This window comes from Rhea americana, unplaced genomic scaffold (genome assembly GCF_003343005.1).
Source record: "Rhea americana isolate MKP2758 unplaced genomic scaffold, rheAme1 scaffold_258, whole genome shotgun sequence".
Classification (NCBI taxonomy): Eukaryota; Metazoa; Chordata; class Aves; order Rheiformes; family Rheidae; genus Rhea; species Rhea americana.
The window spans coordinates 198323-222325 of record NW_028186377.1 but is presented as its reverse complement, the minus strand read 5'-3'; the positions used below and the strand labels follow the sequence as shown (position 1 = coordinate 222325).

Here is a 24003-nt window from a genome sequence, read left to right as displayed (position 1 = left end):
AAAAAAAAAAAAGAATCAAAACACTAATTTCTCAACAGGATGTCTGCAGCACTTAGAAATACATAAAAAACACATAGTTCATCAAGAAAATTGAGAATACCCTTCATGATAGTCTATGAAAATTAATCTGTAAATTCTTGAATAAAGGAAAAGRCCTAGAGTGAAAAAAAGCAGGAGCTGAAAGAAGGAAGAACATATACTAGTAGAATAAAAAACTCCCTATGGACTGACAGATACACTGTAAAAAATCACTTATTTTAATGCTGACCTATATATCAGACATTGTTTTCTCTTCCTAGTAACTAACTATGGCCAAAGTGCGCAATTCGTTATTCACACCCTTATAACACAACACTATTCCATGCAGTGCAAAGACACTATGCAGCTCCTAACCTTTACTGCACTGTAGCTTTTGATAACTGCTGAACAGAGTCAGCCTGACTCCTCGCCTGCCGCCAGGCTCCTTATTCACACTCTGTGCCAGCCACAGATATGGCTGCTAGAGCTTCACCGCTCGTCCTGCCACTGAGGAAGGAGGGGAGCTAATTTAAAGCACAATAAAGTTTGAAGCCTTTATAGAAATAGCACATCATTGTTACACTGCAATTGCTAATAACATATTTTTGCATATAGGAAATTTTTAATCAGTACTAAGTAGTCTCTGGAGAGGGCAGGATTATGTCCACCAAAATGCACAGGGAGGCTTTTCTTCCTTTGCTTGATTTTTTTTTTAACTCTGACATTCTTAAATAGAACAGATCTGTAAGAAAAGTCATAAAATTCATACTACTTACCCAAGAGGCTGGAATGACTTCCTTCACAAATAAATAATTAGGTAGATTTACAAAACACACATTATTTTCCCGAGTGACTGGAATGGCTCCAAGCGATTAAATATGTAATTAGGTAGTTTTTTCTAAAATGCTTATGATTTACCTGAGAGTCTCATCGCAAACTCTCTGGTAAATACTGTCTCCCTGCTAGCAGTTATTACCCAAAACGCCTCCATAATTTCCCGCCCTCCTCCAGCAGTGATATAAACAGAGGATATTACTTGGGGCAATGGATCATGAAAAACAAAATCTGACTGTGCCAGCCAGCCTATTTAACTGACAAGCTGAACCTCTTTTGTACCTGGCGATGCACTCTTTCGTATTATAAACGCAGTAGAAAGCAAACAAAAGGACTTTCCAACTTTGTGGAACTTTAGTTTCTGTTAAAAATTGGCCAAAAATCCTACTGAGGGCTGCGTCTATGCATGTTTATGTGCATGCACGGGTATGCAAGGAAAGAGAGAGGAAAAAACTCCAAGCTCTGTTACAGGTTTTCCAACCTGTTTAGGATAATGCAGGAAATACCATGTGTTACTCACAAAGCAAATAAGCAAGTCTGCAAGCCCCACATTCCCCTTGACAGGAGATTTTTTTTTTCCCCCAAGCAGCTATCTTGGCCAAGTTATCAGGAAAGACAAAGTTTTATTTCTAACTACTCCAACTGCCTTTCTCGTGTGCACGTGCAGCCCAGCATCCGGCACGCATCCGGCACGTGAATATTCCTGCTCACGATTCACTGGCTGGTGCCTGAGCTGAGGGTGGAGAGACAGGAAAGAAAAAGTTCAGGCAGGAGACTTAGCTGGCTCCCCAGCGGGCCTTCACCACCTCGGCGGGCACCGGGCACCCTTTCCCAAGAGATCGTAGCCAACCCTCAGGAGTGACCCTGACTCATTATGCCACCTCCAGAGTCAATTTTCCTTACTCTTTTATCTGCCCAGCGTCCTCACGGCTTTGTGGGCCTTGCAGAAGAGAACAAGAGTGCCTGGAATCTCAATTAGGAAAAAGAGGGCGGGAGGAGACAGCAAGGCATGACAAGGTGAGAGAGAAAAAGGGGAAAAAAAAAGACGAAAGGAGAAATGAAGAGCATGAGAAAGAGGGAAAAGAATCAGAGGGCAAGACAATAATATTTTGGGATCAGCAAATAAGGCAATAAAGATAGGCAGATGACAATATTAATGGTGGAGAAGGAAAGAAAAAAAGATAGGAAGGAATGAAATAATTTGGGAAAACAAATTGTGAAAAGAAATAATGTAGACTCATGATAGGCTTATTTCTGGATACAAAGAAATGGAACAAAGAGAAAGAAAGAAACTGGAAAAAACCAAGCAGTAGACTTTTACTGTACATACCTTTCCTTTGTATTTCCCTGTAAGATGTTTCATTTTCCCTCTGAATCCAATTTTCTAACACCTTCAATTAAGTTACTTGCATTTTACACAAATATAAAATAAATTCATGGTCACAGCCTGCATGAGGGTAAGAATTTCTTTTGTCTTCTAATCTGATATTAATACAATAAAATGTTTGCTCTATATATTTTGGTCATTTAAATAAAAGTCATAAGAGTGCGTAAGAGCATGTGCAGAATATTGCTAAATTTCTTGTGCAGTGCAAGCCACAAGGCTGAAGGTGGAGTAGCTGAGATGTGCACCAAAGGACACAGCTGCACACTTTGTCAGATCATTGGTTTTTATAGCAGGCATCTCATTTTTTATGAGGTTTAAAAAGATATATTTAGGTCAAAGGGAAAGAGAGAAAAGCACAGGTACTGACAGGCCAATAGTGGGTGATTGAGGAATGCACCAGCGTACGACTAAGGGTCCTCATCTTCTAATATAATTGCTCCCCTAGCATTGATCTCTATTACAAATGACAAAAAAACATTATAGGCTGCATCCCGTCGTTTTAGTTTAAGTATGCTGATGGCATGTCATGTACAACATTTCATGTTTTCTGTAATCTTCTGGATGCTGCTGTATTAACACTTATTATTTGCTGTTAAAATTTATCCACAAGCATTTGCAGTAAGCAAAGAATGCAAAGATACTGACAGTGAATGTTTGAASTTTGTTAATATAAATTCAAATTGCTAGTGAAGGAGGCAGGGAGCAAGAGTATGGGAAGTTTCACTTCTGTGAGCATTTCAAGGATGGAGAATATCCTTCACCACCATTTTCACTTAGACAAGATATAAGCAAGGTAAAAGTTCCACTGTCATTCTCAACAAACTGCCTTTTATCCCTGAGTTTGGCCACAAATCATATTGCATCAGATACTAAAAAATTTCCTTTTTAGAAGATATCCCTGAATCTTTCCCACAATACTATCCACTCAAACTCTGAAAATTGCAGCATGTTAGTGTTCCTACACATCTTTAAAGAACAAAACATATAATATTACAGTAAATATACTAAATTGTTCTGGCCAGTGCTGTTGTCCCTTTATTTTCATTGCACTAATGAGGCTACGTTGTTTTTAAAACTGGAAAACTAAACRTAAATATTTCCAAATCAGCCCAAATTTATCAACATATCTAAGTTGCTAATTGTAGATATCACTCCTTACTAAGACCTTATTAAAACTCACCATGTGCTTAAATGCATATAATTTTATATTTTAAAGATTCTATTTTAAATATTTCCAAAKCAGCCCAAATTTATCAACATATCTAAGTTGCTAACTGTAGATATCACTCCTTACTAAGACCTTATTAAAACTCACCATGTGCTTAAATGCATATAATTTTATATTTTAAAGATTCTAAAGTTAGTCACAATTACCGCTACTCTGTTATAAACATCATATGTAAATCCATATAAGCAATAGCTTGAGAGTTTGGTATCTTTTTATTATAGCACGTTGTGACCCTACAATCCAAACTTACTTGGAACAGTATCCGCTTCCATGGTCTTCTTCCAACCAACTACCCCAGCGCTCAGTGCCACTGCTCTSTCTAGCCACTCTGTGTAATAGAAGGTCCAAACCATCAAGCAAAAAACACATAACAAATTGCAAGCAGATGGATWATAATTGCAGTATCCTGGGATCAATTCTTGAAAATGGCCTGTGGCACCAAGTTCTAAGGAAAAATACTGAAGTGTCACAATCAATGCCTGATTTATCCTATCTGTTTGCAGGCTGACATGATGTAATGTGCAGATGTTCAGATTTTGTAAACCCCTTATTTAGTTAGTATGAAAAATCTTGATAAAAGCACTGAAGATTGCATCTCAGTGGCATTTCATCAGAGCAAGTGATACCATGTGTTCCACCYCAATATGCCCCACTTCTGATCCTCACAAAGTGCTTCAGTTTTAAGGAGGAAGTTTGACTTCCATRCTTAAGGGATCCTTTTCTTTGTTCTTAGGGCAGGAAACAAGGCTACCAGCTGACATTAGATGACATGGTGGCTTTTGCAATGTGAACATAGGTCCTCCAATGATCGGAATGAGAACACTAAGTTATTGCACACCGACTTTTCAACCATCAACAATTTCAGCAACAACTGTATTGCACTGGATTTCAACCAGATACAGAATAAAAATCTCTTTTCTAAATTATGCACTTCGTTCTTTCTCCCCATTTCTTTTTTCTTTTTCTTTCTTTTTTTTTTTTTTAATATATTTCAGGGGAGATAGAATTTATGGAGATGCAGTTTGAACTATGATACTTTTTATAACCCTCACTTGCACCTGCATTGTGCAATCATTTGGCACATCTGCTATATTGAGAACAAATCTGATTTAAGAGTTTTAATAAGAATGTACATCAATAAATTATAACAAATTGGTGATTAGTAGTATTATTTATATGCAATATTTTTGTACCCCTTATAATGCTGATGTCTGCTTCACAGGGATTAATTATTTTCATAATTTTGTCTAAGTAGTAATATAGAAAATGTCAAAAAGAAAATTAGATTTTCACTTTCCAGACACAGAAATTTAATTAAAGTCAACTCCTTGTTGAAGGGGAATGTCCTTAGCTGGTTTTGTCATGTGGCAGCAGCTCTACATGCTGCCATGTGGGAGACCAAAGCTCAGAAAGTGACTCAGGGAATATTAATCACCAGGCTTCAGAGACTAAACACATGCTGCATGTGCCACAGTTGGTCTCAGTAGCTTATCTGTGGAGTATATAAGGAAGCAAACAGCACTGATTTTGTGTAAAGGCTGCTCCTTGCACAGCCCACCCGAGAGGCGGCGCTCTACCGAAAAAGACCCTCTTCTCAGATACAGACTGATCCGTTAATAAACCTATAATAATGCAGGCATGAAAGGTCAGGCTTTGCCTCATTCCACACCAAAAGTGTAAATTAAACTCCTCAAGYGTATTCCAGTCATAATAATTAGCATCTTTTATAGTCCACTGGACATTTTTAGGACAAACAACCAGATGTCTCCACTCTGTGGAACAGAGTCCAAAGATAAAACACCCAAATACCRTGTTTAAAGGCTAAATTACCAGCCATACCAAAAAATGAGATATATGTTGGGGTCATTATTTCCTCATTTCACCTACCCTCCGTCTTTTGCTCTTCTCCAACTCTTCTTCTCAAAGCACTACCTCTTTTGCCTCTCTTACACTCCCTTCTCTCCATGAGATCCCGACTTTCATCCAGAATATTCCTGTGAACATAAACCGCCCTTGGGCCAGAGTGGGACCACTAAGCTAGGCCATACAGGTCTCCTAAGCACCAAAAAATGACAACTGAATCTACTGCTGGTTCAGACTGAATTTGAATCAGACATGAGCAGACAGAAAAATGCCCTGTTCAGAAGCTTATGTCATTATTCCTTCCCATTTCTTTCTTAAAAAATGTATCTTTCTGGAGACTTCAGGGAGATATACACTTTGAATCACAGTACTCATTGTAACGCCCAACAGCACTTAGACAAGATGAATTAGAAAACAACCCGAATTAGAAACCTATTCAAGCAGTTGAGTGTAGAAGTGATGACTAACAAGATGATATCATTTGGTGATTTTATTGTTCATGTAGATGATGATTTTTGTCAGTTGGACAGAAGCTTAGAAGTGACTTGCCAACCATCAATTGATTATTATAAGATACACTACCATGGGCAGAATTACTTTCAGATGAATGAAATTCTTTTCTGTGTAAAGACAAAGTCACAGCTTTCATAGACTCCAGCGGAGACAAAATTTCACCTCCACTTCAGTTGTGCACAGAAATGATGAAAGATGTATTGCATTTCCCACATCTCCTTTCTATGGATTACATGCTGCCTATTTTATTTTGAAACAGGACATCTTTATTTACAGGACAAGAAGTCTATTTTCAAATTCCATTCCTAGCTATTCTTAGAGACTATTAATTTCTACAAAAGATTTTCTTGTTATCTCTTGTCCTTCGCTATTACTAACCAGAGTGAGCCTACCTACATGCACTGCCATCTCCATGCATTTTACAAATGAAATGTATTGCAACAGATGAACTAGTAAGAGATATAAGAGAAAAGAACCTGTGGTAAGATATCTCATGCTGAATTTAATTATGAGAGCTCAGATTTTTATATGAAACATAGGATTTAATTGCACTATAATTGCTCCCAGATAAGAATTCAAATATATCATGGAATCAAGGTCCACTTGTCCTAAAGATTTTGAGACAGAAGCTGAAAATCTACTGCAATGGAAACAGAGCAAGGACTTGAGGGGACAAACTTCAGATTCTCCTGCTTGAATTTCAGCCAACACTGAAAATGGAAATGAAGGAGCTGTTGTTCTGACTTCCAACCATGCCCTTTGAGTTAGTCATGTGTTTGTGCTAGTAAAGGAACACAAAAAAAAGTGCTTGACACACTGTTGGTTCATGTTTATTTTATTCCCACACTGAGAGGAGAATGCAGATGACCATTAAAGGTTCTTCAGGAAACCACTGCAAAGCCTGAGCTCTAAAATTAACTCTTGACAGTAAAACTCTGGTCTTCTACATGTTTTTGATCCCCTTCTCTATCAAAGATTAGTTGGAATAACCTTGTAATTTCTTGAATATAGTTAAATTAGTTTTACCTCTTGGATCAGGGTAGAGAGCAGTCTAGCTGTATTCTCTGATAAATTTCCATCAAATTTCAAAAATAAAATGCAGAAGTGGATGATCTTTTGCCAACAAGACTCTCCCCTCCAGGGTGCTGCAGAGATCTATCTATGGTGCACATATAGTACTAAAGAAAAATAATTTCTCTTCTTGGCATACTGACCACGAGTCTGTAGAGAGATATGAGAAGGGAGATTGGAGGAATCTAATCTAAAAACACAGAAGGGGTGAAAAAGAAGCAGTATTTTCATGGGCAAAGCCCTGTAACGAGACTCATGGCCATCTGGGTTCCGATGCAAACTCAGTCAATGACCTTTTGTGTAACCTCCAAGTGATTTGTCCTCTGTCTTCCCATGTTTTGCCTACATAAATCATAAGGCCAGAGGAAAAGACACTGCCTCCTACTAAGAGGCATAACGCTATATATAACACTAAGTCAACATARTATGTCCAAGCTACCATAATGTGAATAATAACTGTAATAGTATCAACATGAACAGAAAGAAATCACTTTACTCTGAGCAGAGGTGCAATGCAGTCATTTCAGGAATTCCTCTAACACGAGATATAACTGGTAGCATATCACTTTCATGCAGTACTTCTTTACTCCTATGAAAAGGTCAAAATTATTTTAATTTTCTTTCATTGCTTTTAACAAATTTAGCATAACATAAAAGGAACGGRAATTTTTTGAGGAAATATGCTCATCTCACTATTTTGTTTTATAATCCTTCATATTTTACCCATTTTTTTGCTCACTTTCCTGCCTTATTTAAGACAAGTTAACTTTAGTCAGTGTGCTGATATGGTAAAATCCTTCTCATCTATAAAAAACAAGGATCTCTTTTTCTAGGGAGTTGTTTTAAGCAGTCTCTGGGTTGAGCTTGAACTAAAGGAGTAGGCGAAGCCCTGCGGATATGTCCTCACAATCAGCAGGTTCTGAAATTCTCACCTTGCCTGACTTACTTATGATGTTATTTACAGAAAGAGTAAATATTCCTGCCCATAATGCACAGGGAAGATATGGTCAGAATTAATAAGCAGGCTGAACAGCTGATTTTTTTTTTTTTTTTTTTTTTTTTTTTTTTTACATAAGGAAACTAAGGTTCATTGTACATCAAACCAATGTATGTGCGTACAAATACAATCTGCCTGTTATGAAGAACTTTCTGGGAATGAGAGGTGGAAAAGGCTTGCTTTTCTATGATGCTCTCCACAATTGTAGTCCTTGCATTCCCTCTGCAGGAGGAGTAAACAGCTTCTGCTGGAGGACAACGAAAAGAGGCAGCTGAGCGAGCACACAACCCTTCTTTAGACTGGACAGCAGGGTTCAGCCAGATCCATGAGAAATTAACGATAGAAAGATTCCAGGAAAGAGAAAAATAAAAGTCAGTTATTGCTAAAAGCCCTTCCAAAAGATGCTCAGATATCCCTTTAAAGATACAAATAAGGAGTTGGGGTGCGTCTCTGCATTTTCCCTGTCATTGGCAACACAAGAAAAAAATACCACTAGAACTGTCACCACAAACATCTGAAGACTGTAATTGCTTGTTTATTAATTCCTCAGAGTAGAAAGAAAATGCTTGTCAGATGTACAAAATATACAAAAGAACACAAAAAAGCATTCCTCTAGCCTCCTACACCTGCCTCTGTAAGCTCACATATTTCATGTAAACAAGAAATTACAAAAAGTGGATAGYTGTCAGGAATATAACACCCCCCTAAATATGAAACTTAAGGAGCACTTTGAAGAACTTCCAGAAGCTGCAGCAGGGCCTACTACATTCCCTTTTATGTTATCCTTTAATAATAAACTGCTGTTTCCTGCATTTTCAGATTTCCTAAATTGCTTTAACTCTTTAAAGTAGCACTACTGGAGATAACAGATTTCAGAAATCCAGGTTTCTGAACCTTCGTTCAGAAGGCTTCACACTAGTTAAATCTTATTTCTTGTGCCAACAGTTGCACTCTTCCATGTGAGGTCCCACTAAACTATGGYTCCTCCTCATTACATTCTTTAGAAGGCTCTGTTCATAGATCGCTGACCTTCAGTTTAAAATCCCTTGTACACACATGCCTTCCTCAACTTGATAGAGATTTTGTCTCTTCTATAGAATAGAAAGGACACCAATCACACTATTTGGAGTGCTCAAACCAAATACAGTTCTCCCTCCTTTTTCCTGAACATTTTGCTTAGGCTATCCATTCATTTTCTTTTTTTCTTTTTGGGTGCTATGCTTTTGAAGGATGATTCAGAGATTCACCACTACATTGACATCTTCCATAGGAACAAAAACATCCTGTTATTACACAAATAGAATCTAAAGAGGATAAAACAAATTTGATCTTAGAACATATGCCTCCTTAATCATTCCCCAGCAGCTTTCTTTCACGGGAACATGGCTCTTAAAAGTTTTAATTCTTCTTATTAGCAGTTCCATACACTAACTAGGAGTAATTTTACTTGTTTATTTATACATGTGTGATAAAACTGGGTTACTTCCAGATACAACAGTGTTTTACAGTCATCAGGAGAACTGCACCTTTTACACAGATTTCTTTAAAATACATCACACATACGATTACTCTTATGAAATAAACTGATGCACAGGCATTTTTGCAAAATGCCTACAGCAGTATAAAACCTTGCATTTCCTTGGCCTTGCCAACTTTTCCTCCGCCAAAGATCTGTGGAAGTTTATTTTACCCTGGAGACCAAGTCCCATAATGTTGTAATGCTATTTTAAAAATGAAACTGTGATCATAAGAACAGTATGTGTTTAAATGGAGTAATACATTGCATATTTGTATACAATTCCTGCTTTGAGGTAATGCTATGAGATTCTTGTGCCCTGCACAGTAACTAAATAACCATAAATGATCTTTCATGCATATGCAAATCTGTCCCTCTAAGCACCTTATTAATTATTTCAAAGATACTTGGAGGTCACCACTCATGGAAATTTCTATGCATGAAGCCTCATTAATACAAGACACCATACAGAGAAAAGGGATAGATTTTTGTTGCCACTTAGCAAGGGCAGAGAGAGTATAATCTGTAACGTTTACTTTTTTGTTTTAATGACCAATAAAATACAACCAATTCCTATCTATGAGTCTTTTCTGCGAGCTGATATAGTGGATTTGAATCATGGGGCTGCCACATTATTCTGAATAGCTAATCCTATCAACACTCCAGAGTTCCTCTGCTCAGAGCTGCAGTCCTCAACGTGGGCTGTTCTCAGCTGGAATAGCGCTGCCTGGCACTAGATTAGCAGCTAGGCATTAAGGAATTAATTTTGTTCTTCCAGAAACACAGCAATGACACATTTTGTGTTGGAACAAAGTGAAGCTATGTCATTTTCAAGGTGATATATCATAGATCATCCACTGAGATAGCCTTTTTCCAAACACATACTATCTTCTGCTTAATTACGCTGCATAACAGAAATCAAAGAAAAGCAGAAATATAACTACAAAAAATAGTTGAACGCAATGACAAAATCAACCTTCTGGCATGTATGAGACAAGGAGGTAAGATATTTAATACACTTGAGAAACATTGTTTATCTGAAATCCCTAGATCCTTTCCAGCTCAACTTATCATACGCATGTGATAACACTGATTTTGTCTGTCATAGTGACCCTTTGCTGTAGCAGCTGCTGTTTATTTTTATTCTATTGTTTGTGTGGCATTTTCACCTCTAGATTGATCCAATAAAAGATATAAAAAACCTGCTATGTCGGTAYATTCTCTTGATAAAAATCGGGAACAGGGAGTCAAATGTTAATGGAAACTGCAGGCTGTCATTATTTTAGCTCTATTTTTTCAAAAATACTAGGATGAACAGAACTAATTGGAAGTCCAAACAATTTAAATAGTCTTAATTAGAAGACCAAAACCCTTCCGAACAGTTCTAGGGCAAAGTGTGCACATATGCCTTGGAGAAATGAAGTAGATTTTAAGTAAACCCATGCTTATCTGAAAATAGAAAAGTAAAACCATTTTTTTACAAAGGGTGAACSCACAACATGGGTATCTTCTGTTCATAACACCGTAAACACTACTTCAGCATTGCTTTGTGACATCTAAAAACACATGCATTAACACAGACYACAGTTTTCACTGTCTGTGCAACCTAGTCAATGACCACAACATAAACCTCATTACAGTAAACGTGACACTGTTTCATATTCCTTTTAGAAAAAGGCTCAGATCAAAATCTTATCTTTCARTAAAGCTCAGATCTAATATTTTTTGTTTTAAGTCAAGTTCTGTTAGACAGAACATGCATTAGACCAACATCACCACAGTAAGACAAAGAAGTAATTTCTGGCATGTCCCATGGTATTCATTCCTGTCAAGAGGAAATAATYTTAGGCTTCTCTGAGGTAATTCGAGAAAGTTGTGTCAAACACTGCTTTATCTTCCTCAGATGTAAATACAAACTGTAAATTACCATTGCAAAAATTCAGATTGCAAAGTGCAGCTTGCGAAAATGCAATCTTACACTATTAAGTAGGAGTGCCATGATATGTGGAAAAGGAAATCATATGATACTGTCCTGAATGTTTCTTAATTTAACTGATTGTAGATGAAAGCTGCTGGAACCATAGTTCTGAAGGAGGCTAAATCCTTTATAGCTGAACATTAAGAGGGAAGGGGTGGGTAACTCAGCTTTTCCTCTTTTACTCCACAGATGTGATGTAATTCAGCTTCATGACTTTATCAAAGGGTAAAGAAATAATTTAGTCATCAGCTCTCAACTGGACTATAACCTAATTTTAGAAGTATCCAGATTTCTTGCCTACCAGAAAGTCAGGTTCAGGTAGCTGCAGAAATGAAACTCTAGTCACAACGACAGCACTCAGACTCTTCAGCCTGCAGTGTCATCTGAAGGATAATGTTTAGAAAAGCTTTTATTGATATAGAACAGATAACACAACAAAGAAAACTGACTGAGGTAGCAATCAATTTTACATTTGGGCAGAATATTATTTAAAACTGCTACCTGCTCAGAGATCGTGACTGAGTACCTCTCCAGCATAAAGCACGTCAGCACACTACCACGTCAACACTCCTGAGGGATAATCAGGCTGATGCTGAGCAAGCAGCTGTGCACAGGCAGCACCACCCAGCACCATGCAGGGATACTAACTTAGCTCCTGAAGTGCTATGTGCCTGGGCAGTCCTCTCAGCTTATCAGAGGTGTCAAAGAGCCTGGCCAACATGCTGTACTGACATAACTATACTGGCTCTTCAGCATCAGCTCATTCATCTCTAGCATGAGAATCTCTGCACTGTACTGCACCGAGGCGTTTTTAAAGCAGGCAGTCCAGCAGCACAGGGTAACACCCTCAGCAGAGATTCTTCAAGGAAATATACTTTCAAGGAAAATAATTGGAGATCAGAGAGCAAACATATCGGAATCATATTATTATTGTTATATTTTACACTATTTTGAAAGCAATTTTTGATTYGGAGTATTCTAAAACTAGTAATATTTTAGTGTTCCTGTGTTCAGTGTTTCTAGCTATTTTAATGCATAAAGTAGGAAATAGCATAGCTGCAACTAGATTGGCAGCAATAGCTGCTTATACACTGCCACAGCTGATCTCTGTCTCATTGGAGTAGTGGAAGTACAGTCATCCTTTTTTTGTGTGTCCTTTATGGTTTCCCTTTCTTAGGCCAAGCTTGTGCCTTCCTCACCCATCAAAGCCTGGAATTGTATCTCTGAACTTTTCAGCTCTGTCTCCCTGCATTTTCCCTTCCATCCCATTCCAGCTCTGCTTCTACTGCTCAATTCCCATAGTGTCCAACTGCAACATATAGAAGAGAGAGAAAGACTGGCTTATTATTGCCAAGTAGGGGTAAGMATCCTTGCATATTTGTTAGTCTTCTCTGTAACAAAAAGAAAAGATAAAGTTTTTGGTCTGAAGAATTGGAGTGGCAAGATATATTGAAAAATCCCAATATAAATTTTGTGCAGTATGACTAACAATATGTTTACAGATGGAAGAGGCAGAAGGGCCATTAGTTTAAAACAGTATGTCTGAACTAGAGGAAGTGCTGTGACACTAGCCATGGATGCAAGGAGGCCCACAGGAGAGGAGAAAGATGAGTTGCCTGCTGAACTGCTGAGATAACTGATTAAGCTGAGGAGCTAAAGGGAGAACAGAGAAAAGAACTGATGAATGGAATGAAAAAAAAAGAAAAAAAGAATGGATTCATCTTGAATGGAGCAAAAAGACAAGACGATTAATTTGTGTGAGAGCAGAAAATGTATTAGCTTCTGGAAAAGCAGGCAGGGAGGTAGAGAGTACAGAACGACCACACATTACTACAGTAATGGTCAAGGAAAGAGCACTAGTAGAAAGCACCTGTTAGGTTCCTGATGACAGGTCTTCTGATTCAACATTAAAAAAGTATTTTGTGAAGTATGACATCAGTGTACAAACACAGTAGTAGAAAAAGCTGCTGGAGGCAGGGAATAAAATTAGACTTGGCAAGTGAACAGTACATAAACAGCAATTCTAGTGAAATATGAATTGATGACCATTGCCAGGTTGCTCCTGTAGTAATTAAAAGTTAGTAATTTGAATTGTTCCTATTACTGTCCTTTCATCATCCTTAGGGCAAGCAATCATTTTAAGTGAATGTCACTCTCCCAAGAAATTTTTCTCCCATCTAGTTACATGARACATTTGTCAGCCATTCACGCAAACAAGTCAAACCCATCTTTTATGCATCTTCTAACGTTTAGGGAAGTGATTCTCACACTGCAACACAGGACTTGTGACAAACATATACGCACAGACACAGATATATCAACAGGAAAAAAAATTAATGYATTTCCTTGCAGCAAAATTTTTGAGAATTTTGAGTGTGCCAGTGTTATAGATTCAACTCTCAAACAGATACTTCAGTGTAAAYCTTGTTTTTACTAAAATTTGTTTTCTACTCAGGTAAACAGATGACCTACCACCTTCTCAGGGTGATCTACATTTCATTCAACACAGTGACAATTAGTAATAATAACTTTATCAACAGAATGGCTATTTGAAATTCCTATTGCAGTCCTTCTTTTATTAGTACTTGAAGACAGGCCAAGAAAGTTAATAGCTTATTTGACTTAAAGTAAAGTAAAGTAAAGATGTGGAGGTCATGAGCGTTTTTTTTTTAACAGAAGTGCAGTATTATCATCTGTTAGCCCTCTATGATGATAAAATACTAATGTGAAAAAGTAGGCATTTGCTTATAAAAGAAATGTCCTTTAGAATCCAGTTAATACTGCAGTTCACATGCTCAGCCAGAAGAACCACCTCARTATTAAAATCCATGAAATGAAACAACTTCTATGAAAACATCTAATTCCACAGATGTATTCAAAATTAATAGGTGATAAAAAGAGTCTACTTCTGGAATCAAAATTGTGTATTTTTTAGAAAAGAAAACCTACTAAAACGTACCTACACAAGGGAGGGAATAACCAAGCTCAGGATCATAGATGAATTGACGATCGTTCAGCATAGTCACGCAGTACAAATGGAAACAGTCGAGGCAAATGACATGGCGATGCATGCACTGGAACACAAGCACAGGACTCCTGTTAAAGACAAAACAGTGAAAATAATGAAGAAATACTCTATTGTATGAAGAAATATGGTTTGAACTCCACAATGTGCTGTATTTGAATTTGTAATATTGTATTAGCTTTTCACTAGTAGTATACAATATTATCATGATGTATACAAAAAATGAAGTTAGCCTGGCATATTGCAGAGTTTTTAGAAAGAAATAGTTCCTAACATGAATCAGAGACAAGGTGCAGGACGCAAGCTTTCACTAGAAACATGAAGAGAGGTAAAACATCAAATAAAGAGGAAATGAATAGTATTTTACAAGAAAAACACTTTAGGAATAGAAATACTTCATAGCTAGGTAAGCTTATATTTGCAGTTATAAAACTGCAAATGGTGGGAAGTTGTCTCAAATACAAATGTGACCAGCTACGAAATCTGAACTGGACTTTGTGAGGACCAGTCAGTTTCTTCAGCCTCTCAAACCAGCCACTGGACCTCTACAGAGAGGGCATAACAATTCAGCTTCTAGATAGATGTGTGGGATTCAATTTGGGAACAAGACAACTAAATGTCAGTACTAGATACTGGTATATATACCAGTATCTCTGGGCATGCTAAGTGAGAGATTCCTATTATAGTCAATACATTCAGGAGAAGCTAGAGCTGATCATCCCCTAGCAATCTACATCAGGGTGAGCTGAATCAACCTCTAGGCTCCATGGTCTACATCTCCACTGACGATAATGTGAGCTAAGATACCCACCACACAAGCAGACATCTACATAGAGAAACCTAAATGTGGGTACCCCAACTGCAAAATAATACCCTTTCTGGAGATGTGGAGGGGGAACACTCACAATAAGTTAGGACAAACAGGCCTACACCCAGAAACCCTCCAACGACAACAAGAAGGGGCAGCRGCTCCCAAAATCCTGCTCAGAACCAGAACACTGGAGATGGAAAATAAAACAAGTAATATAGTAGACAATATATATATATATCCACTGCACCAACTAAGTTATAAAACCAATGGCTTTCCTAACTTCAGCAAACTTTTGATAGACAGGTCTTCACTGTCAGTTCCAAAGTAATGCCTATGCCCCCTTTAATAGAGTTACATGTTCTGTAAGTGTTATGCAATACTGCTTGCTTATCTCTGCTCCTTTAGGAGTATTATCAACATCAAGGATCAAAAAAAGGGCAAAAAAAAAGAGAGATGAGTTGAGCTGAAAGAACAGTGAGATTCAGATCCAAATGCTGATCTATTTTATTCCTTTTATTTGCCTACGAGCAAACACAGGTAAACAGGGGTTAATTGGTAAAGTTTTTTGAGCAATTAGGACAGAGAATTATCTTTAAAATGAAAGCAGGAATTCTCACATATTCACCATACTCCAAGAGACAGGTATTAAAATATAACAYCAAATACAGTAGGACTTGTGTGTTAAAATTTTAAGAGTTAGCTACACTGCTATAGCTGCTATAATTCCTCCCAGATGACGCTTTGAAAACCCACTGAAACAGTAAATCATCAAGCCTTCAATGTGGGAATACAACTGCAAAATGTAATCAATAATAATTTCAGATACAGTATATAAGCATCTAATCTTCCATGAAAATATGCTTCAGAATCACACATACTATAGAATCTATGGCAGTGTGTTGGTATCTGTAAAAATATAATCTGTGTTTTAAGGATTTTGTTGAAATAAAGCAGCTTAAAAACTGAATTAAATAAAACCTCCCCGTTACTAATCCTTATTAGTTGCCCACTCGCTGTTCCGAATGTAACAAATAATAATTTTAAAAAGACAGCTGTAAGGCAAAATGAGAAGCTGATCTGTACCATTTTAGCTCTGGATAGTCCTAAAATCATTATAAAGAGCTGGAGGAGCAGTTATCTTATCCCTACTGTGTAAAAGTCCCTATGGTTCACTAGTCAAATGTAGTCTTAAGAAAAATACCCCAAAGATTTCTTCCTGAAATGCAGATGTAAACAGATTTGCCTATGGTTTAAAGGATCTCTCTCTTCCAGGTTTAATTGTTCATTTGTATTGCTGCAGTCCCTGAGAGTATTTTTTTCAGTTTAGGGGAAAKCTCCCCGGATGAAAATCCGCATCTTTCTATCCTTGGTTTCAAAGCAAAGCTACATCTTCTGTTTGAGGAGAGATCCACAAGAAAAAGTCATCAAAAGTATCTTAAAAAATCATGACCAGAAATGAAAATGGTGTTATTAACACCTTCACTTAAACTTGCATGAAACCAAGACTAACAGCACTGAATTATGCAAACTAGCTACTATCAGTTACCAACAGAAATTACTTGCAATGTCAGTCTGTCTTCTTAATATATTACAACTTTTTGAAACCAAACTGTATTCTCCAGAAAGGGCATAGCCGTACATATATACATTTAAATTGTGACTTTATGAAARATACTATTGTTAGAATGTGTTCCCTTGTAACACTATCAGACTTGCAAAAAATGCATATAAMCTACATATATATTCGGGCTCTGATCACATCACAAAACACACAAGCTTAGCTCTGACTGATATTACAATGCCTGTTAATTTTGCAGCCTGCAGGATCTCTGTCATAAGGCTTTGAGATATTCAATCTGCATTCAATGCAGATTTATCCAAATTAATTGGCATTAGAACAGTCACTACATTCCAAAATTTGCAGATTTTGTATCAAAAGAAAGTGCTTCTTCTGGTTTAAGAGACCTATAAAAGTTATATTTCTGAGATCAGTTAAGATTACAATATTGTAGAGATTATATTCGTAATGCCTGGGTGAAGCTAGTATATATTCGTTTAGGATAATCTCAAGCGTTATTAATAGAAGCCTTGCTAGAACCAAGCACAATTTAATTTAGAAAGAAAGGAATACTACAAAAGTCAAAAATTTTGACATATACTGTGACAAGGGCCCTTGCTCAATCTAACATAACAATCTAGTAATGTAAATCTGTAAATCTGACGTATATTTTAGAAAGTATTTCATAGGTTCCATTTACACAATGTATTTGCCTGAATTAGAGGCTTCATGAGAATAATCTATAAGAAAAATGTTTCTCACAGCAAGGGATAAATTTTTATTTGCCAATTAGGAATGTAACTACTTTTAAAAAATTGAGAATCCAACATTACAATGCATCATAGAAATTTTCCATAATAAGTCACTTGCTGTGACTTATCCTGTGCTCTGATTCTTTTTCATCAGAAATTTATCAGTACGCATTTACTTAAATGAAAAGGGAAAGGGATTTAACCTAAATCTTTCTGCATCTTGTTTTTCCTATGGAATAACAGTGTGGTGCCACAATGACACTGTTGGAAATGCTGTCTGGTCTGTACACTCTCTCCTTCTTCTCCTAACTGAAAAGCAGGAAGACACAGATATTCTCAGATACATTACAACAGTATACTGGCTAAATAGAGAAAGATATGAAGATTGATCTTGTTTAGATAAAAACCCACTGGGAAGTAAATTGTTCTAGTATGTCCCAAATTGTCTCAGGACAATTGTTATTAATGTACCGAGAGCAAATCCAATGGCTGAGAATGTGAGGGGCTATTTAGCATAAGGAATCATTTGCAGACGTAACAGTGGATTAACCAATATATCTTTCAATGCCTAAGTATGAAAAACTTGGGCCATTTTTTTTTTCCTGTCTTGGTCCTTATGCTTCAGATTTTACAGGCAGGTTGACTGAGTAAAGTTTAACCAGCATATCACATCTATTAGTCCTTTTTTCTACTTCTTTTAAGAAAATGTGAGTAGCCACAATCTGAAGCACTTTGGAGATAGAAGTATATCTAAAGCCAGTAGAAATTTCTGAAAAACATGTTGGACAAATCTGTGAAAAGCCCTCGAGGTCATTCCTAGGTGGCAGTTGGATTTTTCTCACCTCCATTTCAAAATTTTAACCAAATAATAATAAAAACCCTTAACAGATGTCTGTAAGGCTGACTTGCTGGGATTACCATCAGTGAAGCAAAAATAGCTGTTTGGGATTCATTGCTGTGCAGTAAATAAATCTGAATGCACACAGCTATATTACAGCTTTTAACCCCACCCACGAGTGCAATATTTATTGTAACACACTTCTGCATTTTAAATACATTTTTCTATGTTGGCAATCTTCCTGTACTTCAAAAAGCTTTCTATATAAGTACCATGAAATCRTTTTCACTTATAAATGGAACTCTATGCTACTCCAAAACGAATCTTTGTTAATTTACAGGTCAGATCGATAAGCACCATTCAAGAAAAAGATGAATCACTGAATATAAAGTGTAAAAAAATCAAATTATGGAAAATACAAACTTAGGCTACACAGACACTACAGGCACTATCCTACTTCATAAACACTTGAAGTAATTAAACAGAAAGGCTGTCCTTGAGCAGCACTCAATCAATTTTGGCTCTACTCTTGCAGCAGAACAAAATTACAGTGCCTAAACAAGCCAAATCATCCATCCATCACACAGTTTCCTCACTGAACTGTAGGTAGGAAGAGTATAGTGTTATAATTTATACAAAGCTAGTGCCACATCTGGTTTTTCTCACTATTGCATACAGTCCACAGTCCTATTCAAGACTATCCAAAAAGTGCCTTYTGTTTATTATATTTCAAATACATTGTTTTCTCACCATAAAGATACTTCCAAGTACTTTCATTTAGAGTACATCACTAAATTCTATTAGAAACATGCCGCTCTTTATCTAAAATATATAAAACGATCACATTAATCTCTATTTTGTTCAATTGACGCAGTCTACAACGAAGAATAACAACACACCTTACCATTTAATGAGCAATATGTTATTACAGCGAAATGCAAATGGTGACCCAGCAACTGCAGACAGCAACTGGTGAGCAGCAAAGAAGGCCCCTAATGTTTAGGCAAAGGCTAGACATGTGAAGCAGGAATCAAGCCCTTGTAAGAGAAGAGAAACAAAGATAAGCTATTCCCTGCTTTTCCCTTCCCGGTTAATGGGAAACAAATCTTTACATAGACTGTGTCAGCTAAACAAAACACTATACATAATACAGTATTCTCAAAAAACGAACACATTAAACCCGTTCAAACAACAAAAAAAATCTGCTTTTGTGTCTTTGATCACTTCAACACATCAAAGGTCACGCAGTGAAGGTTATGAACAGCATGAGACATCTGTGTGTGAGCTTAAATTTGCTGTCTGTGCTCTCGTACAAAAATGTATTCTGACCCACAGCTGTTAACTTAAAGGGGCATTGGCAAGTGAAAACTGACCTACTTTCTCCTCTCATATGCTACCTGTTTTCCTCTAAAAGGTGCTTTCAAGTTTCTTACATCAATTAGAAAGTGGTGCCAAAAGGCCAGAACCCAGGAACAGCCGGAGAGTAACAAACCAGAATGCAAGGGGGAAAGACGGGCACACTTAGAATTAGTGCACATGATGGCAGATTCATGCCCTGAGCTCCTCTGGGCTCCTATCAGCTTTGCTGATAAACTTCTTCTCAGGTAATGGAAGTGACACAAATATTGCCTGCACAATCTCTGGTCACTGGGACCAGCAACAGCAGGCAAGGGAATGGCATGCTACATGTGCTGGTATATTTGCATTAGTATCCTACATTAAATAATGCTATGCCTGCTCACTCAGATGCTTCTGGTACACACAATAACCACACTTGGCCCTGACAGCTGAATCTTAATGATATCAAAAAATGGATGGTGCTTTAGGCTGGAGAAGAAACCTTTCCTGTAATCTATCAGACTAGTTGTCAACATTGCTACTCTGCACAGCAAATAGCTGATAAATCAGTCATGCTTTGTAAGAAGGTAAGTAGAACCTGCTCATTTTCTTTCATCAGTGATTTAAAAACCTCATTTCTACTAGAGAGAAAAGGAAAAGACCTGAGTTACAGAAGGAAAAGATGATGAATGGGAACAAAGGAACAAGCTCAGGAACTGCCCTAACCCAAAGCCAGATGACAGTCGATGGTGGGAACATGCAACCAACAGGACAGTGTATGTGGACAATGTATTTACTTGTTGCTGAGCAAGAAGAGCTTTATATTGATGGTGGTTCCTCAGGGCTCAAGTACCCTTGGACATTGCCCTGCTCTGCTTTTCCTAGCAAGCTTCTGGGAGCTCAAGGACTGCCCTCGCATCAGATTCTCCATATTTTTTACAGGCATATGCAACTGCGCTCAGCAGCATGCCAGAAATAGGGCAATAATCACCAGCAGAAACTCAGCAGGAATGGCAGAGAAGCCTCCTTAAATGTTAGCTCTGCAAGTATGCAGCTTTCTAAACACGAGTTTATTCTGAACTGCTTTCTCCATACTGTCTCCTTGGCATGCAATGCCCTCCTAGAGCCCATGTGACTTCTGCCCTCAGCTGCTGCCACCAATGGGTGTCAGGTCCTTCACCTTTCCTGGATCTCAGCTGGCTCACAGCAGCCCTCCCCTCTCTGCAGAGACAACTCCTAGCCCTCAGCAGTGCAGGCAAAACTGCATGTTGCGGTCCACCCGCACTCTGTTTTGCCCAAAAGAGCCTCCCCACACTGGTTTACCCTCATTCTGACTGGGCACATTTGACTTTGACAGACTAGCAACATATGTTTGGCAAGCAGCCTAGCCTGTCTTTCAGCAAAAGCTAACTTATGAACGCAAGTCATGATAGAGGAGGAAGGGCTAACTCTGTCTTCATAAGCAGCACCATGAGACCCTTCAAGAATTTAAAATGAATAAATAAAAAACTAACATGCCTTTGTAGCCTATTGGCCTCTTAATCCCTTGATGGGTTGCTGAGGATCTCGTTGTTTTTTTTTCCAATGAATTAAGCCTTATTTAGCCTTACCCCCTGAATCTCTGCGAGTAAATTAAACCATGTCAGCAAATGTGCCTAGGCCACATGAATCCAATCATCTGTGCTGTTAAATTGTTAAAATGGTCCCTTGCATGGTTTTAGGCTTCCAAATAGCACTGGCCTGAACAATTCCTGGGCATAGTTCAGGAATCAGCATGTCCTATCTKTAACAGGCAGTAGCAATGTGCATGTGGTTACCCTGCTTTAAAAATGGAGAGAGTTTAATAGAACAGACTTGTGGCAGAAGAGCTTTGTCCCTGGATCATGATGGAAGCACATAGCGCCTCTGCTCCAGCTACTGCAGCCAACTGAATTACACTCTGCTACCTTATTCTCAGACTCACTCCTTCATTCCCAAAACCAAACCTTTTGAGACAGCCTGTGAAAATTACATTGTTTGCAAACACATCAGGTGGAGGAAAAYGCGCAAGGCGAGATTATGACTTCTTTTTGCCTTCTTGCAGAGTACCCTGGAAAGGCACAAGGTGACAAGAACACCAGTCATCGTCCGAAGGGCGGCCGTCACGTGCATGACTCTTTTCCTTCCTGGGACTCCGGGAGGGACTGAGGCCATTGGATATAGCACGTTTCCACTGGCAAAATTTCATTTTCTCCTTTCCAGTGCTCTTTGAAAGTACCCCACAGTACCCACAGATTTTTGGACTTTAATATGTAGRAAAGAAAAGAAGAAGACTGGAAAACAAAATAAGGAATTGAGCAGGGGGCTGGGGGAGAAAAAGATGATGGGAGGGAGCAGGAGACGGAAGTGCTAAATTAAGTGCGTTTGCTCCTACAGAATTATCTTTACCACCTTGACATTATGTTTTATGTTTTTCTCATCTTTCTTTTAAAATATGAATAGTCAATTTAAATGTTCATCCAAACAATAACTTGAGGGTGCTTCCCATTAAATGAGTCCTCAGTCTCAACCAAAGATATGATTATTATCTTATAAACAAAAACACCCTCAAGATATTGTTACAATAAACAGATTCCTTTATAGAAAACCGCTATCCAGAAATCCAGAAACCAGTATTTTTTTTTTTTTACTGATTCCTCAATATCATTATAATTTAGAGAAAATATTTCACCTGKTTTTTCCCCATTTGTGCTCAAAGCAAGTAACTTAGCTAGGGTGGGGTGGGGGCTGTGGCGGGACTGCAGCTGGCTCCACTGCAGCTTTGTGGGGCAGCAACTGCTGGCCCTGGGCTGGGGCCAGTGCTGGGCAGGAGGAGGCTGAGGAGGCAGGAATGGGGAGCGCTGGGGGCCTTGGCACCCCCGATAAACTCCTGCTCCCACAGGGAATGAGGCAGGGGCAAGCAAATCTCATTGAACTCACTCTAATGTAGTCTACCAAGCAGTCAGTTGCTCTTAACAGTCTGAGGAAACCAGTTTGCATGGCATACTACTACACTCCTGCTGATGTGCTTCCTCCGTACTGATTAAAACCACTACCCTAAGAATATCCACACTGATTTTTTTTTAATTTTTCTTATATCTTGTTATGGCCCTTGTCACAAGAATAAGGATGGGATTTTAATGCTCGATACACTCTCAGCTCTACGTCTCAATGTCTTCATTTGCTTCCCCCACTGTTTTCTCCTACATGTCAACCACTATTGCACAGAATTATAAATGTAATCACCTAGGCAACCAGAACAAAATTAAGTAGTGAAAATGAGGTAAATTATTGCCAAGTTTACGAAGTATCAATTCTCACTTTGTACTAGGGCCAATATCATAAAGTGGTGTGCAGAAAAATCTGAAGGTTTACGGAGGTTAAGCTCCCCTCAGAGCCTCTGGCAGTTCACCAAATAATTTTATGTGCCTCTTCCCTGGTTAATCTTTGCACACATTTTCAGAAGTTACTGTACTGCCTACTCAGAGCCTGGCTGCTCCTTTTTGTTTCTGTTTTTTCAAAAAATTACAGTAAATATTTGGACTTAGGCAATCTACTGCTATTTATACAGGAGTATTCAGGAATAATCTTCTCCCATTTATCCATCTGACAGTGTAACACTCACGAAGACTGATATTTGTCTAGATAATATGACTTTGCATTCATAGGGTCTATAGACCCTTCACTTTCCAATCCTGATTCCCAAACGATGCCCAGAATACAATGAAAGACAGTCACAAATGGGCATATGTAAGATTTATCCTTCTTCTAAATTTATTGGCTATTGTAGGAATGGAAGCAAGAGTATTCACAATATTGTCTTAGAATATCATCTCTGACAAGCCAGTGGAAGCTGTTTGTGATGCCAGGATGGAGTGCTTTATGAAAAGAAGACATATTGCAAGAAAAAAACCCTGCAGTTTAAAGCTTCTCCGTCCTCTGAGAAGACCTAGTTTTGGTTAATTAAATAGTGATGTACTACACATAGAAATGTCATAGAGCTTGACTGAAGACATTGGAGAGAGTGTGTGAATGGACTGGTATCTTGGGAAACCTCAATCATACTTCATATTTTTCCCATTTTCCCCCTTTTGTTTTATTTCCTACCTCACATCTAGCAAGTTATGTGGACTGACACACGGGGAGGGAAAGGAGACATTTCCCTCTGACCTTACCTCTTCCTTGCCCTGATTGACACATGTGCTCAAAGCAAAGGATTCAGCAAGCAAACAGCAGCTTCCTGGGTGGGAATGTGACA

General features: G+C 38.1%; 1 protein-coding gene across 1 annotated transcript in view; it reads right to left on the bottom strand.

The window, feature by feature from the left end:
* LOC146594475 (E3 ubiquitin-protein ligase parkin-like) overlaps positions 1 to 24003 on the bottom strand; it is a 488318-nt gene that overhangs the window by 277881 nt on the left and 186434 nt on the right. Inside the window, exon 4 of the mRNA XM_085307410.1 lies at positions 14365 to 14501. Coding sequence (XP_085163536.1) covers positions 14365 to 14476 — 112 coding nt within the window. The 5' untranslated portion in view covers positions 14477 to 14501. The remainder of the gene's footprint in view (positions 1 to 14364; positions 14502 to 24003) is intronic.